Genomic DNA, 16,345 nt, shown 5'->3' on the forward strand with positions numbered 1-16,345 from the left:
GTAAGCTGTCTACAAATGTTAGTGACAGAAGTACAAAATAGTTCATAATACAAAAGCGGTCCTTGGCCTTTAAAATACAAGCCTAATGACCAGTTAATGGTCTCAAATGCATGAACACATATTTCTACTCACTGTAAAACCCAGATGCACTTTACCTTTGAGAGATTTACAGTATATAGGCCTATAGTTACATGTACACTTACATATTCTACGTTGACCATCCCACACACACCCCTTTACGGTTGGTGAACTGACCTCTTACATAAACACACAACCTCATATGTTACACAGATTAGTTTGTGGTAGGCCTATATGTTAATATATGCTGTTAAACTTTAATTCAACAATGAGTAGTAGATTTTAAAACAATAAGGTAAATAAAGGTTTAAAAAATGAATACGGTATGTTATTTAGAAATTTTGCTTCGGTCGGATTCGTCGGATATCATACTTTAATATCCGGCTCCGACCGGATATCAAAAGGTAGTATCCGATTTTATTGTTCATGTACTCTTCTGCCGCTGTCAAAGTCTGGGGGACGTGTCTGAGCAGTCACTCGGCTTGTATTAAGTACTACGCCGAACGGCCCAGTTTCTTGCCAGAGCGCTACTGGAGGACTGAGTCCTTCCTGCTCTGTTTTTTTCAATAGGAGCTCATCTCAGGTGCTTAATTTAAAATACTTCTTTATGCACAGGTTCTCCATAGTTTTTAGCGGCCCCCGAAAGGGGATAAGACGCTATTAGTTTTGTGTGGCCTGTCTGTCCGTCCGTCCCGTTTAGATCTTAGAAACTAGAAGAGAAAATGAAAATCGGACATCATGATATTTTGGATCATTCAAAGTTCTGATGCAACGGCTACTTTTTTCTTTTCCGAAAGTGAACCATCTAATTTTAAAAATTATATATGCAAGCAGATTTTTTAAAAATTACACCACTTTTCAATGAAAAACTTCAGGGGAGGTAATAAAGTCTTCTAAAAAGGTCAGTGACTTCTTCATTAATAAATCAAGCTTCATTCATAGATTCGCGCATTGGTAAAAAAAAAATTGCATCTAAGGTTACAATGGAAAAAGTATCAATGGATCATTATAAAATAGATTTTCCATTTATTAACTAACTCATGGAATAGAATACTGATTGAAATGTTGTTTTGAAAAAGAATACGAACTTCGCTTCAATTGTAAGTTCAAAAAAAAAACTACTTTTATAGCGCGCAGTTTTTATATATCCTCACATTTTCACACTTCCTAATAGGGACGATTTAGTCACTTAATAGCAAAAAAAATGTATTCTTTTGTTTTCGACTATTTTCAACTAATTGTGTTGAAATGAATTAGAAATGTGTAACTTAATTTAATGTGTGGTTGAAATTAAGTCTGAGATTGGAATATATAAAATATAAAGACGTATGCAGAATTCATCTGGATTAGAAAATTGGAAAACATGAGCATCAGGCTATAAATACAATTGACAAGGAAGTTGTTGTTATGATTGATGTAAAGAAGAGAAACAATGGAAGGAGATATTGCACGGACAGTTTCTATAAAAGCAGAATATTTGAGATGTTGTGACCATATTAACAACGAGGCTTTATTGAATAAAGAAGTTCCATGAGATTATTGGAAATGCTATGTAGATAAAACCCATTATTAAAGTACACCTGTAATGTTAAAAAGTTTATAAATGTTTTAGCAACGACGTAAAATATATTAGAGTCAGTATGGCTGTAAGCACCTTTGTATCATGTTTGACAACACACCTGGCATAGCACACCTAACATAACACACGCTGATCAGATTCAGAAGTTATACGATTTTAAGGGAGACAAAAAAGCCGATAAGATGAACTTAATATCATAACGTTTCTAGAAAATGAGCTTGAATTTATATGTGAAGCTCAAAGATATGAAAATGCAGCTTCAATGTCTGGAACCATGGATGAGTACGGGGGGGGGGGAGGTGTACTAGAGGGCCAAAGATACTTAAACTATTGACAATGTGGTGACTAATTAAACCTTTTCTTTAACCAAAGCATACCACGTTAGCGCAAAGAATTATAAGAAAATGCTCTTCTAAAAAAATAGTACTGTGATTCAGAAGAAATAAAATTTAAAACAAGAAGAAAATGTCAGTCAAGCAATCACAAGATTCCGGACTCACTACTGAAGAAAAGAAAAAGAGGTTCATTCCTATGTGCATTGATCGTTTTTTAACAACAGATGTCAGTTTTAAAATATTGGCGTAGGCCTATATGATGATTTTTTTGTAAAAGGCTACATTTAAGCAGAAATACCATGACTGAGAAGGGATTTAAAGGTAACAAAAAATATTCTTGAAGAAAATAAAAGTTGACAGTGCATGATTCATATGCCACTATAAAGACATTAAAAATATATTTCTAAATCATTTAACAAAGCCTTCAGCCGTTTATTACTATCTGCTTATCTATGGTGTAATGTGAAAAAAAAAGGTTCTTAAAATTAAAATTAAGAACTTTTTGAGACAAAGGAATAAACGGCACTTTCATGAGGGGGAATTTTATAAAAAATTAGACCGTTAAAGACATTAACGTTAATGAAGTTAATAAGTTTTCAAGTTTCAAATCCAGAAAAAAAACAGTGTAATTTACTTATGGTTGCATTGTTGCAAAATTGAACTATATATTAATGGCAATGATTCCAAAGATTAAGGATGCGTGCAGAGTTTCACATGACACGCAAACCCAGTGAACTGTGGATAAAAAAAAGTAAGCAGACAGCTGCTGAGTGAATACATAAACAATGTAATATCTAAAGATAACAACAAAAACTTCTACCACCTGGTGTCCACTGTTCTGAGGTCCTTCATGAAAGTGTGACGCCAAGTTATACGAGGACGCCCCTGTTTGCGCTTTCCTCGTATTGGCCTCCATGTCATTACAACTCTTGGTGTGCGTAGTTTATTATGTCGGAGAACATGTCCCGCAAACCTCATGCGACTCTCTATCACAATCTCACTAAGTGTTCGACTCCCATTTCGTCCTTCTTTGAGATTCGATCTATATAACTGACTCCTAAAATTCGTCTTAGCCATTTTTGTTGAGCCACATTTAGTCTTTTCTCAGTTTTTGCAGATGACTTATATGTCTCACATTCATATGTTACTGTTGGGATGATTGTTATGTTAAGAGGTATATTTTTGTCTTAAGTTCAATGGCTTGGCTTGTACAGAGAGGTCGCAGCCTTTGGAAAATGCTCCCTGCCTTTCCTGTTCCGCACGCTACATCATCATTTGTTATGATGCTTCCAAGTTATGTAAACTTGTCCAACTCTTCAAGCTTTGACTCGCCAAGTCTGACAGGGGCACTCTTTGCCTTATATCCCACTCGCAAAATTTTAGTCTTATCCAAGTTTATGCGGAGGCCAATTTTGGGTGCCTCTCTATCTAGGCTCTCCGTCATTTCTTGTATACATTTATTTGCAGCCCCGAGTAGTGCAACGTCATCAGCGATGTCCGTCATTCGGTTTTGTTCACGCCATGGAATACCAAAGGCAGTCTGATTCTTTGCTCTCCTCATTATGTAGTCGATGGCTAGGAGGAAGAGGAAGGGAGATAAGATGTACTCCCGTCCGACACCTGTCTAGACGCACGTAAACGTCTATTTTAGATAATCGGTAATTTCCTCTATGGCTCGCTGAAACCTGAGCGCACCACAGACGTTTGGCGCTAAGAAACAAACGGACCAATGGAAGACGAGACTATCAACAACCTAGTCTAGCACCAGCAGATATCAGGGAGACTGAAGTGTGTCTATGGAAAATCGCATTATTAAATTATGTAAGTAAGATCCAGAGCAGATCTAAGTACTGACATATTTAATATTTATTTGCACTGCTTCAATAATGTGTGGTGATGTAAGGGAGGTAATAATGTTTAACGCCGCCAAATTATTAAAATGCATTTTTTTTAAATACTTGAATACGGATAATAGTAGTCTAGTCTATATAATTATATACTATAGTTTAATAGTCTAACAGTTCAATGTAGATAAACAAAAGGTCACAAATAAAGTAGCCTGTATAAGAAAATAATCATAAGAAACATTTAACCTAATCAATAACAGAAGTTTGTTAAAACAATACTTTTGAACGTTTTTCACCCTATCACTCTCTCTCTCTCTCTTTCTTTGCCATCTCTCTAGTCCAGCAATATCGTGCAAACGAATTCTGGCAATCTTCTGGGTGGGAGAAAATGGCGGATAAGACATCCATTCTTAATCAGCTCCCTGGTGCTGGGAACGCCGACCAGTCAGATATTATCTTTCGTATCAACAGAGTTCCACCGGGAGACAAAGGTGAAGGGCAGGTGCCGCTTCTGGACCACGAGAGCCCTGAAAAGGATCTTGCGAAGCCCCTGGATAGCACGTATGTTGTTACACTGTGTTGTCTCTAGATAGATCTTTGTAGAAACTCCACTAAATGTCGTGCCAATAATGCCTATTGACAATAGGATTGAACCGAGAAGTCAAGAATGAGAGATTAGCTCTGTACCGCAATTGGATGGTCATTTAATCGCATCCGTTTAATGTGGGGCACGACTCCTTCAACCACGCCTGTTCCTTCACCTTGGCGAGGTCCAATTCATGAGAGATCCCTCCATAATCCTACAATGTACTACCACTAACCGTAAGATGTCCGTTACCGCAACGTTCAACCCCGTAAGGATCGGCATGGCGGATTGAAGGTTAAGCGGAGCCTTTCTTACAATCCTCTGCGCGTGCTGTGGAGGCCCACTGGATACAACATTAAGTTTCCCTGTAAGTATATTCGTTTCCCTAACGGATGTTATCCACGGAGGGCGCGACGGGAAAAAGTTACCCTCGTTAAACGGATCACACTCAAGTCAATACGTATTTAATAAGTTGGTTGTCAGAAAGACTTTTACTATTGCCAAGGACTACAATCCTGCGAAACGATTAATCTAAGTGCACTTTAAAGCAATCGGTGACATAGATGAACTTCCTTTTTTAAATTGTTTAAATGTAAGCATTTTGCAAAACCCCAAGATAAAAAGGATTGTGATAAGTTTGCGTAGAAAACAGTTACACATTTGGACTGATTGTCCCTTGTTGATAAATGAACTAGCTTGATCTAGAAGAAATGAAGAAACAAAACATGTTTGCTTCATATTTCGTGTTTTAATGATGTAAATATGTTTTGAGGCTGCTTTAGTTTAACAGTAATCGATTCCAGGTTGAGAACATTAAGTGGTATATCCAAGCAATTTGTTAGGGAATTATTCGTTTTTTTTCTCTGTGTCTGTGTATGTCTTACAATGTTCCTGGTTGATGAAATCAAAAGAATATCTGACCTATTTAGGACGAAGATTATCCCTAGAGAAGGAGAGATCATTCCTCCTCCCACGGCAGCTGAAGTTCTCCAGGAACAGAAGAAGACATCGTCCTCCGTGGACTACTGCGCCCCAGTTCAGTACCAGACACTCCCCAGGGACGAAGTACAAGGACTGTAAGTATAATTTAGAGCAGGGGTGGGCAAATCACGGCCCGCGGGCCACATGCGGCCCGCCGACACCTACAGAAGTCAGGTGTGCCCACTGTATATACTTATAAAAAATGCAAATATATTAAAAATAATATAAATATAAATTATTAAAACTGTCATTATAAAAAGTTTCAAGCAAACGAAGACTATGCTTATTAGCTATACATCAATACACTCAATTGAAGACACAATCTCTGATCAATATTTATTCAATGCTATGAAGAACTGTGTTGAATGTTTGGTATTCTTGGAACAAGATGGCAAGGGTGACAACTGGTGGAGCTCGATCTTTGACTGAGTAAAATGGTGTGTTTTTTTTTAATACTTCAACCATAATCTTTAAACAGGAAAGTTTGCACAAAGATTCATAAAATTTTAACATCATAGTGTAAAACTTATGAAACATATTAGGGCCAAAGCATACTAACCACAAGTAGTTCCGATTATGAACAAACTAATTAATATGTCCACATGGGCAAGGTAAACGAGAACATTGTTCTGTTACTTGAAGGACATTGACTGTGACTTAGTTACCAATATTTCTAATGAAGAGTGGAAGGCAGATTTCATGTTTCATAATTATCACTAAATGAGCCTCTTGCATATGAAATGTAAATGGATGTTAAATCTTTTCAAACAAGGCCTTCCCTTTCTACAAGCAAGCAAAAAGAAAACAGGTTTTGTCATTTTCTTTTGCTGAAAGGTGAAATTATTTCTAGCGAAATGATTAAAAGTACAACACTTATTTAGATCCCTTAATTTTGAAATTTATAAAAGCAAATTTTAAGACGTCAAGAACCGGTTTTCAATACCATTAGCTCACCGTTTACCGCAGAGGAAAGAGAAGCAAAGAGAAGCTCCAGTCAGTACTTCCACAGGAGTCTTATGAGTGCCAGAATCTGTATGTCAACACTTTAAAAAATGTGCTGCTGTTCACACTATTTGTGTACACAAACATCTGTTCTTCTTCTTCTTCTTTGTTCTCATTTTACATGTTGGAGAGTTCAGATCAGTAATCCTATATCTAAGATGAACCACGCAATGTTTTCCAGATCAGGCAGTTCTCCGAATAGTTTTGGTCCTATAGGAGGGCCTTAGGTCCAGAGTCCTGTTCGGGTCTCAGATTTAGTATGCACCACTGAAGGATATGGTCTGCATTCTCTGGTGATGCTCCAAAAGGGCAAGTTTCGCTCGTCCCTATATTTAACTTCCGGAACATATATTGTCTCATCCAGTGAACAAGCATTATATATTAAGTGGGGGGAAACTAAACAAGTATAATTACTGGTCGATTTTGACTGACTGTAATTTGACAGCAGGCACAAGGGTAACAACTAGTAAGCTAGTTCCACAGTTCCGGAACATTATGCACGAGTGTAAAAAAGTAAAATACTGCACATTCAGTACAACTGTATATTAGTGGGGTTATTGTAATATAAAAAGACAACAGCCATTAAAACAAATTATTAATTGAATTCAGAAATTGCTAACTCTCCTTGTATTTCCTTAACGTGGATTGTGGAAAAAAAGAAACGTGAATATAATACAGAGTAACTATGAATTAAAAGTTAGCTAGAGTATCTTTCTAAGTTGTATATACATATGCGGCCCGCCATTCCCAAATTTAAAGAAATGCGGCCCTCGATCCATAAAGGTTGCTCACCCCTGATTTAGAGTGTTTGAAGTATGAACCGGTAAAAAAAGTTTGTATATTTTAATGCTGTAACTGTATTTTAGAGTCATTAGGATTAAAGATGGTTGAGGTTATGTTTTCTTGAGGCGGGGGGTCCCAAACAGAAGACACATCTATCTAAATAAATAGCGTTTAAGTGTTATATTCTTGTTTGATTAGTAAACATTTCGTTAAATAAAGCCTAATGCTTTTTTGTTGAATATATAAAATTTCAAGGGTAGGCTTTCAAGTTTATTTTTGTTTGTGTATGTTTTGAATACATTTTTCTTGATCGAAAAGGACTTTTCAGATTACCCGAAACTATTTAAATGTGTGTATTATATAAAAGATAGCTCTAAAATTAAGGTTTTCAATTCATTTTCTACAGAGGTCAAGAAGAAAAACTCTCGACTGATGTGTAACTCTCACTAAAAACATTTGTTGACGTAAGTATCAAGTCTTACATGTGAGAATGTAATGATTTGTTAAGTGTATGATCTTACGTAAACTACGTGCTGAGCTCCTGGAGAAACACAAAGACAACAGTGGTTGATTCTGTAGTTAAAAGCATGATAGATATTCACTTGGAGTAGGTCTTTCGATATAAACCACAAATACTTGAAGTAAAGTTTCCCCTTTCAGACCTTGCGATCTATGGGGCAGATGATGTTAAGGTCATCTGCTTCTTTGGCCAACGGTTAACGTAATGTGGCCAGCACAACGACCAACCGCCTTTATTTTCCCCAACTAAAGTCAGGTACCCATTAGAGATGGATGGACTTAGGGACGCCCGAAAAAATGCCGAAATTCAAAATCCCAGTCTTAACCGGGATTCGAACCGAGGACCTCAGGGTCGGAAGCCAAGCGCTTAACCATTCGACCACCGCGCCCCCATACTTGAAGTAGTGAGATATAAATAAAAGTATCTAATGGCGAGTAAAAGGGGAGAAAATCGGATTTAATTATTGTTTTACGTTTCACTCGTTCCTTCAGAAATGAAGATTACGCCCCCCTGGCTTGAAAACAACTGGGTGCTGTGACTCGGTGTTGGTACATAGTCGTTAGGGTTGTCTCTCCAGAAAACTCTTCTAGCTCAACCATTGTAGAGTTGTATTGTATTACAAAGCTTCTATCAACTCACTCTGTCTGCCTGTCTAGTAAATACTTTGAACACTTTCTCTCTCACCTATTCTCGGATCAAGTTGAAACTTAGCACAATTATTTCTGGTACCTGACAAAACAAGACTCAATAAAAAAAAATTACCAATTAATTAATTATTGGTAATTAATTATTTTGTTTGGTATTGAATAAGACAAAGAAATTGTACTTGACACATGTGGCGGTATAAGTTGAATTAGTCAATGAACTCTTTATGTTGTGTTTGTTCTATTTATGAAAATGTTCATGTTGTGTTGTTTTGATATGAGAAAAGAGTCCTCGTAATCACTACAAATTTCCATAAGGATCAATAAAGCTGTCTTAGTTTTAGTCTTTATAACCTCAATGTAGATGTATGCAGAAACATAAAATGGCAAGCAATTGACACAAAATTTAACTTACTTAAAACTAGAATAAACACGCGTCTGTCTTCTAGTCTCCAGCTTCTTTCACCAGTCGTTCCTCCGTATTTATAAACTCATCTACCCTAGGCTCACTCATGATTACATCAGAAATCCATCAGTCAATACCAACAAGCACACACACTTCATAGCATACGGGCAAGAATCATCGTGATACAGGTCCGAGACGCAAATGGCACGACAGGTAGCTATCCCACCTTTGTTAAAGTCACTTGAGGGTAGGAATTAAACCCTGGCCCCTTAAAACCAATGTTCACTGAGGACACTAACAACAAGAGACACTTTGCGCCCGCAAGGCTCTTAGGTGATCAAGTAACGCACTCCAGAGAACTATATAAACGACAGAAAGTAACGCACTCCAGAGAACTATATAAACGACAGAAAGTAACGCACTCCAGATAACTATATAAACGACAGAAAGTAACGCACTCCAGAGAACTATATAAACGACAGAAAGTAACGCACTCCAGAGAACTATATAAACGACAGAAAGTAACGCACTCCAGAGAACTATATAAACGACAGAAAGTAACGCACTCCAGAGAACTATATAAACGACAGAAAGTAACGCACTCCAGAGAACTATATAAACGACAGAAAGTAACGCACTCCAGAGAACTATATAAGCAACAGAAAGTAACGCACTTAGGAGAACTATATAAACGACAGAAAGTAACGCACTCAGGAGAACTATATAAGCAACAGAAATTAACGCACTCATTCAAACTTGTATTACGTGAACATTTAATTCCGTTGGAGGACCAGTAGTCTAGCAGCAGCTAGCTGATTGGTAAACTGAATACAGACTTCCCCGGAATAAACTCTTTTGACTTGGTAGCTATCACAAGGCATCGTCTTATAAGGAGATGAATTATGAGTGTAGACATATATCAATATTTATTTCATATACTATTTTATTTACAGACTCACAAACAAAAGCCTCAGAAGTAATTATAAGTATATTCATCTTAAACAAGGAAAAACTAAAACAAAAAAAATAGAACATCTTCAGAATGCCTGCTTTAGAGGGCATGCATGCCCCGAACAATGACTTCGCCAATCTTCTTCCGCCTGCTGGGTATGTCAATCCACTTCCTTCTGATGTTTTTCGCTTCAACCGAGTCACACCATACTATCCAGCTGATCCATGCATTCGTCCCAACGAGGGAGATCTAATATGTCCACCGGAAACACCGCAAGAGATGAGGTGATTTGTTTGGTTTGTTTTTAACTCTTAAGGCAAAGGCGTCTGTCAGTGAAGTGAAAAAAAAGGAGGGGGGTAGATAACGCTCGCTTAAGTCAGTTAAATTTAGATTCATAAATAGATCTAGTGGACTTTCACAGCTGATTTGTTTAATTGACACTTTACAAACTATGATCAGCAGTTGAATCAGTTTCAGTGTTATTTTACATCCTCTATTACGTCCCTTCCAAGATTTTTTTTTTTTTAATTATAGACTAACTTTTCTAGTTTTTGTCATCAATTAAATTACAAATATTCATAGTGCAAAATATCCATTTCTAAATTATCGTACAAGTTCTGTATATAAAAGAAAATAGTATATAAATAGAGAAATTAGTCGATAGGACGTGAAATAACAGCCTCGTTCGGGTGCCACATGGAACCTAGTTCATTGGCAGTGATGAACGAAAGCTTTGATGAAGTGCCACAGTCCGCACACAGTTCTTCAATGTGCCGTTTTAAAATGGCGCACACCAGCCGAGCAGACGTGTAGAGTAGGAAAACGAGAAACGGAAAACTTTTCAACCAATGATAATGTCATTACCTTTCAAAACAACTATTTCATAGAGAAAGAAGCGAAATGTTATTTTGGCGGTTTGGACCATCGCTGGGAGACGTGCATAGATCTAAAAGGAGAAATTAAGTTGAGAAAAAAAAAAACAGAAAAAAAATCGACATTTCAATATTTAGTCGGAAATTGTCAGACCACTCTTTATGTAAACAAATAGCTAGATATTAAAGAATGTTAATGGAAAGTATTAAAAACCAAACCCTAATACTGTACTGTTTTAGAAACTGCCCATGGATGCCAGCAGCTGGTAATGATGTGAGGATGCCCAGTGATATTTTTAGATTTCATAAAGTGTACCCTTATGTCGGCTGCAACCCTTGCATTCCTGCGACATGCCCAGATAGTGGAGCAGTTGTACAAGGCGAAGTGTGCCCTTGCACTCATAGGTAATAACAAAGGTTTGTTGGAGTGGTGTTGCTAGATCACTATTACTGATATTTAACCAGTCAGACATATCAAAGAAGTGGGTGGGGGGGGGGGGGGTACTTTAAAATGTTAGGCTTATTAAAGAAGTGGGTGGGGGGGTACTTTAAAATGTTAGGCTTATTAAAGAAGTGGGTGGGGGGGTATTTTAAAATGTTAGGCTTATTAAAGAAGTGGGTGGGGGGGTACTTTAAAATGTTAGGCTTATTAAAGAAGTGGGTGGGGGGGGTACTTTAAAATGTTAGGCTTATTAAAGAAGTGGGTGGGGGGGTACTTTAAAATGTTAGGCTTATTAAAGAAGTGGGTGGGGGGGTACTTTAAAATGTTAGGCTTATTAAAGAAGTGGGTGGGGGGTATTTTAAAATGTTAGGCTTATTAAAGAAGTGGGTGGGGGGTACTTTAAAATGTTAGGCTTATTAAAGAAGTGGGTGGGGGGGGTACTTTAAAATGTTAGGCTTATTAAAGAAGTGGGTGGGGGGTACTTTAAAATGTTAGGCTTATTAAAGAAGTGGGTGGGGGGTACTTTAAAATGTTAGGCTTATTAAAGAAGTGGGTGGGGGGGGGTACTTTTAAATGTTAGGCTTATTAAAGAAGTGGGTGGGGGGGGGTACTTTAAAATGTTAGGCTTATGAAAGAAGTGGGTGGGGGGGTACTTTAAAATGTTAGGCTTATTAAAGAAGTGGGTGGGGGGTATTTTAAAATGTAAGGCTTATTAAAGAAGTGGGTGGGGGGGTACTTTCAAATGTTAGGCTTATTAAAGAAGTGGGTGGGGGGGTATTTTAAAATGTTAGGCTTATTAAAGAAGTGGGTGGGGGGGTACTTTAAAATGTTAGGCTTATTAAAGAAGTGGGTGGGGGGTACTTTAAAATGTTAGGCTTATTAAAGAAGTGGGTGGGGGGGGGTACTTTTAAATGTTAGGCTTATTAAAGAAGTGGGTGGGGGGGGTACTTTAAAATGTTAGGCTTATGAAAGAAGTGGGTGGGGGGGTACTTTAAAATGTTAGGCTTATTAAAGAAGTGGGTGGGGGGTATTTTAAAATGTAAGGCTTATTAAAGAAGTGGGTGGGGGGGTACTTTCAAATGTTAGGCTTATTAAAGAAGTGGGTGGGGGGGTATTTTAAAATGTTAGGCTTATTAAAGAAGTGGGTGGGGGGGTACTTTAAAATGTTAGGCTTATTAAAGAAGTGGGTGGGGGGGGGGTACTTTAAAATGTTAGGCTTATTAAAGAAGTGGGTGGGGGGGTACTTTAAAATGTTAGGCTTATTAAAGAAGTGGGTGGGGGGTACTTTAAAATGTTAGGCTTATTAAAGAAGTGGGTGGGGGGGGGTACTTTAAAATGTTAGGCTTATTAAAGAAGTGGGTGGGGGGTACTTTAAAATGTTAGGCTTATTAAAGAAGTGGGTGGGGGGTACTTTAAAATGTTAGGCTTATTAAAGAAGTGGGTGGGGGGGTACTTTAAAATGTTAGGCTTATTAAAGAAGTGGGTGGGGGGTACTTTAAAATGTTAGGCTTATTAAAGAAGTGGGTGGGGGGGTACTTTAAAATGTTAGGCTTATTAAAGAAGTGGGTGGGGGGTACTTTAAAATGTTAGGCTTATTAAAGAAGTGGGTGGGGGGTACTTTAAAATGTTAGGCTTATTAAAGAAGTGGGTGGGGGGTACTTTAAAATGTTAGGCTTATTAAAGAAGTGGGTGGGGGGGGTACTTTAAAATGTTAGGCTTATTAAAGAAGTGGGTGGGGGGTACTTTAAAATGTTAGGCTTATTAAAGAAGTGGGTGGGGGTTATTTTAAAATGTTAGGCTTATTAAAGAAGTGGGTGGGGGGGTACTTTAAAATGTTAGGCTTATTAAAGAAGTGGGTGGGGGGGGGGTATTTTAAAATGTTAGGCTTATTAAAGAAGTGGGTGGGGGGGGGTATTTTAAAATGTTAGGCTTATTAAAGAAGTGGGGGGGGGTACTTTAAAATGTTAGGCATATTAAAGAAGCAAGGGATAGTAAGGAACTCTGGGATTTTAAAGGACGAGAGGTAAATATAGTCATTGAGTATAGTTGGCCAAAAAAAATCTAAAATGTACATATAAAGAACGAGAACTCATTAAATTAACACAGATTTGTGTTGTTATGTACCTTGTAGCCTTACACTAACGTCTGGCTTAAACTCATGTTTCTAGTAGGATATAAATTTTTATTTCTTTGTTACTCACCAATTTTATAACATTATAATTTCGCAATGTTATTTTTTAATATTAACATGAATATTTTTCATTTACTAGAAGTTAGCGAAACAAAATTTTATTGTTATGAGTTCCTTTTTGTTGTTTTATGTCAAAATACATTTTACAGTGTCATTATTAAGTGTCAACTTTAACGTTTACATTCTGTTGAACAAGTTGATAACTAAAAATGTAACTATGGTGAATATTTTGTTGTCACAATATTTGTTTTTACACACACACACTTACATTAGAGTTATCCATTGAAACTAATTGGAAACCATAACTTGGCATATTCTATTACAATTTGTTTGACTGTGATCTTTAAACATCGTCTATACGTTCAGTATTGATTGTCAGAAGGAGCAAAAAAAAAAGAAATACATAAGTTAAGTGTACACATTTTCTTTGTAACGAAAGCATAACTTTCTTAACCGTCACTTTCCACTTTATATTTTCAACTATACAATCACTTGCTGTCGCGACATTATGAGATACTCATCAGTATTATCCAACATGAAGACTCGTGTCACAGGAGGCAGATAGCATTATCCAGTCAATGAGGAAGATTGTTGGGCAAAGCATGCAAGCTTGTCTTACTCCCGTCTTCATTACAAACGAGTTCGAGTCTTCGTGACTCTTTGCTATGCTGCCCCTTAAAACTGTAATGATGTCTATACGATAATACGATAATCCATATAGATCTAAAAGGTCTATATCATGTGAATGGAAATTTATGACAAAAAAATAAGGGGGGGAGGAGGGGATTTTTTTTTTAATAAGAAAAACAAGATGGAGACCGGATGCAAGCTCGAATTTTAAAAAATGTAGGTTTGCCTGGAAAAGCTTTGACATACACCGTTTCTTCCTCAGACCGAGGTATGCACCCACCAATCCTCGACGCCATTTCGACTATCGCTACCCTGGAGGGGCGTCCAACCTCGAAACGAAATCACCATTAAAAAAAGACGTCGTCGGAGATTTCTTATCTCATGGACAGAACTGGCCCCATCTTCCTGATCCATTTTACGCTAAGCCGCTTGAGAACAAGAAATATCATTTCCTCGACCAGTCGCTTCCGCAGGTGTCCCACTCTACATTGGAAATGCAAATGGCCACCCAATCAAACAGAATACCAAAGTCTCGATGCAGACTTCACAATGACGGTCAGGTACCTCCAGATCCATACGCAGTGGTGGGAGATATGAGATACTGCGAAGACTATGTGTTCAGAAATCCAGCTAAGAGAAATGCCCAGCGTACATTGTTTGGCAGTCCGGATCCGAACTGTCTCAGACCCTACAACCCATCGGCATATATCTGTAGACCAGTCTACAACAGGAAGTATTTGCTCGACTGCCCAATGCAGGATGGACCACCCGGCGACTCATATACGTTTTTATAGATCTTTTCTGGATACTTTCAGCAGACACGAATGCAAATCTGTGGATCAGTAGACCTATTGTTTTATTCACGTGCTTTTAACATGATTTTTATGCTAAATTTTCAAAAACAAATGTAAATTTATGTAAAGGCTTCTTAAGTTTATCATCTAAACCAAAATAAATAAATTAATGCCAATATTTTTTGCCTATGCAACGAGAAAGCACTAAAGTGAAACAATAGCGGAAGTGAAATGATAGCAAAATGGAAACAATCGCTGAAAGGAAACAATTGCAGAAGTCAAACATTCATTCCTATGAGACCTACCTTGTTTTTGATATTTCTTCTACAAATCAATAATTTAGTGCACATTTTAATATCATTAATAACATGTATAAGAATATTTCTGAATCTAAAATGGAAGGGAATCGAGTAGAGCTACTTTAACAAAATAAATAGCCTATATGTAGGACCTATGGGTAGATAATAATTTTTTGGAGATACTGCTGCGTGGCCTAAAGATGAATGACAAAATTTCATAGCTTTAATTTAATTATTTGGTCTGTTTAGATATACTCGACTAGTGGATTGAGATACCATTTTGTTTTATATTGACGGACTTTTTAAAAAGTTAAATCTCGCTGTTTATTTAAAAAACCTTGCATGATTACTATAAGTCTTTGTTTTGATAAAGTTGTCTTTATTGAGAAAAAAAAATAAATATATTGGTCCAGTTTAGAAGTTGAAATAAAACTATGTTTGAAATGGGAATATTTTTTTTCCAATATTATTCCATGCCATGGAATTGATTTCCCTCTTTATAAATCTTTATTCCCTTTGATTCTTCTTTCTTCATCAGATGCCCCGTAAAGTTAAAGCCCAGACCTTATGATCTAAACTACATGTACCCTAAATGTGTGGATCGGCCCCTCAGCCCATACTTTGAGACCCCACTTTACCACGAGGAAACTCCGTTTATAATCTGGCCATCTAACAACCCAGACCTGACGCCTAAACGAAGCCGACCTTGCAGGGTGCCCTTCTCAAAACATTTGTCTATCGTGTGCCCAAACTGGGCCCCAAGGGTGGGCCCTGATTTGACGATGTTCTTGAGAACCAGAGATCCGTACTGCTGAGTCGAATTTCAGATGAAGGGCCGAACTCTCGGTTTCAATTCTATATCATCTAATGTCAACAAAATAAACAAGTCACAAAAAGAAATAAAACTGTAAAAAAAAAAATATTTTTTAATTTTTTTTACAGTTACTATTATTACTTTCAATGTTTGTTTTTGTTTTTTTTCTTTGCACTATATGTCCATAGCATCGAGTTCAATGTTTTCTTTCTCTCTTTCTTCCTTTCACTTCCCTCTAGTACTCTTGTATTTCTTAAATCGGGCCATTAAATTATAATATTTGCGCATAAAAACATTCCTAAAGAAACAGCTGTACTTAATATTACTGTGAGTTCAAATAAAACTTGCAGTGACCTTCCACAAAATCTAATTGGCCTGTATCCTATAAAATTACTGTGAACTAAATCTAAATTCTTGCGAAATTTGAGAGATATAAGATTATATTAGGTTTCTCATACCGTTTTAAAAGATAGTTTGAAAAGAAGAGGGTCGTAAACTAGGATAAGGATTACAGTTACTTTAGGTTATCCTAAAGTACCGCAAAAATGTAGGCGATATTCACTTCTAATCAAGTCTGTGTATCAAGGCAT

The 16,345-nt window shown here is 37.1% G+C and overlaps 1 protein-coding gene across 4 annotated transcripts; it reads left to right on the forward strand.

Moving 5' to 3' along the window:
• Window positions 1-3,672: 3,672 nt before the first annotated feature.
• On the forward strand, window positions 3,673-15,846 carry LOC106065416 (uncharacterized). Of its 4 annotated transcripts, none has more exons than XM_056019183.1 (7): window positions 3,673-3,813; window positions 4,311-4,400; window positions 5,355-5,501; window positions 7,598-7,655; window positions 9,715-9,997; window positions 10,826-10,990; window positions 14,111-15,846. In XM_056019183.1, exons 5-7 carry the CDS (start codon window positions 9,804-9,806, stop codon window positions 14,640-14,642), a joined length of 891 nt encoding a protein of 296 aa, XP_055875158.1. In that variant the 5' UTR covers window positions 3,673-3,813; window positions 4,311-4,400; window positions 5,355-5,501; window positions 7,598-7,655; window positions 9,715-9,803; the 3' UTR covers window positions 14,643-15,846. The 4 variants fall into 4 exon arrangements, 3 of the variants coding, with proteins under 3 accessions (XP_055875158.1, XP_055875157.1, XP_055875159.1); XR_008776431.1 differs by having other exon boundaries at window positions 3,680-3,813; window positions 4,178-4,400; window positions 10,826-11,002; window positions 15,480-15,846; XM_056019182.1 differs by having other exon boundaries at window positions 3,680-3,813; window positions 4,178-4,400.
• Window positions 15,847-16,345: the final 499 nt, after the last annotated feature.

The sequence above is a fragment of the Biomphalaria glabrata genome, chromosome 2, assembly GCF_947242115.1.
Source record: "Biomphalaria glabrata chromosome 2, xgBioGlab47.1, whole genome shotgun sequence".
In the NCBI taxonomy this organism is placed as follows: domain Eukaryota; kingdom Metazoa; phylum Mollusca; class Gastropoda; family Planorbidae; genus Biomphalaria; species Biomphalaria glabrata.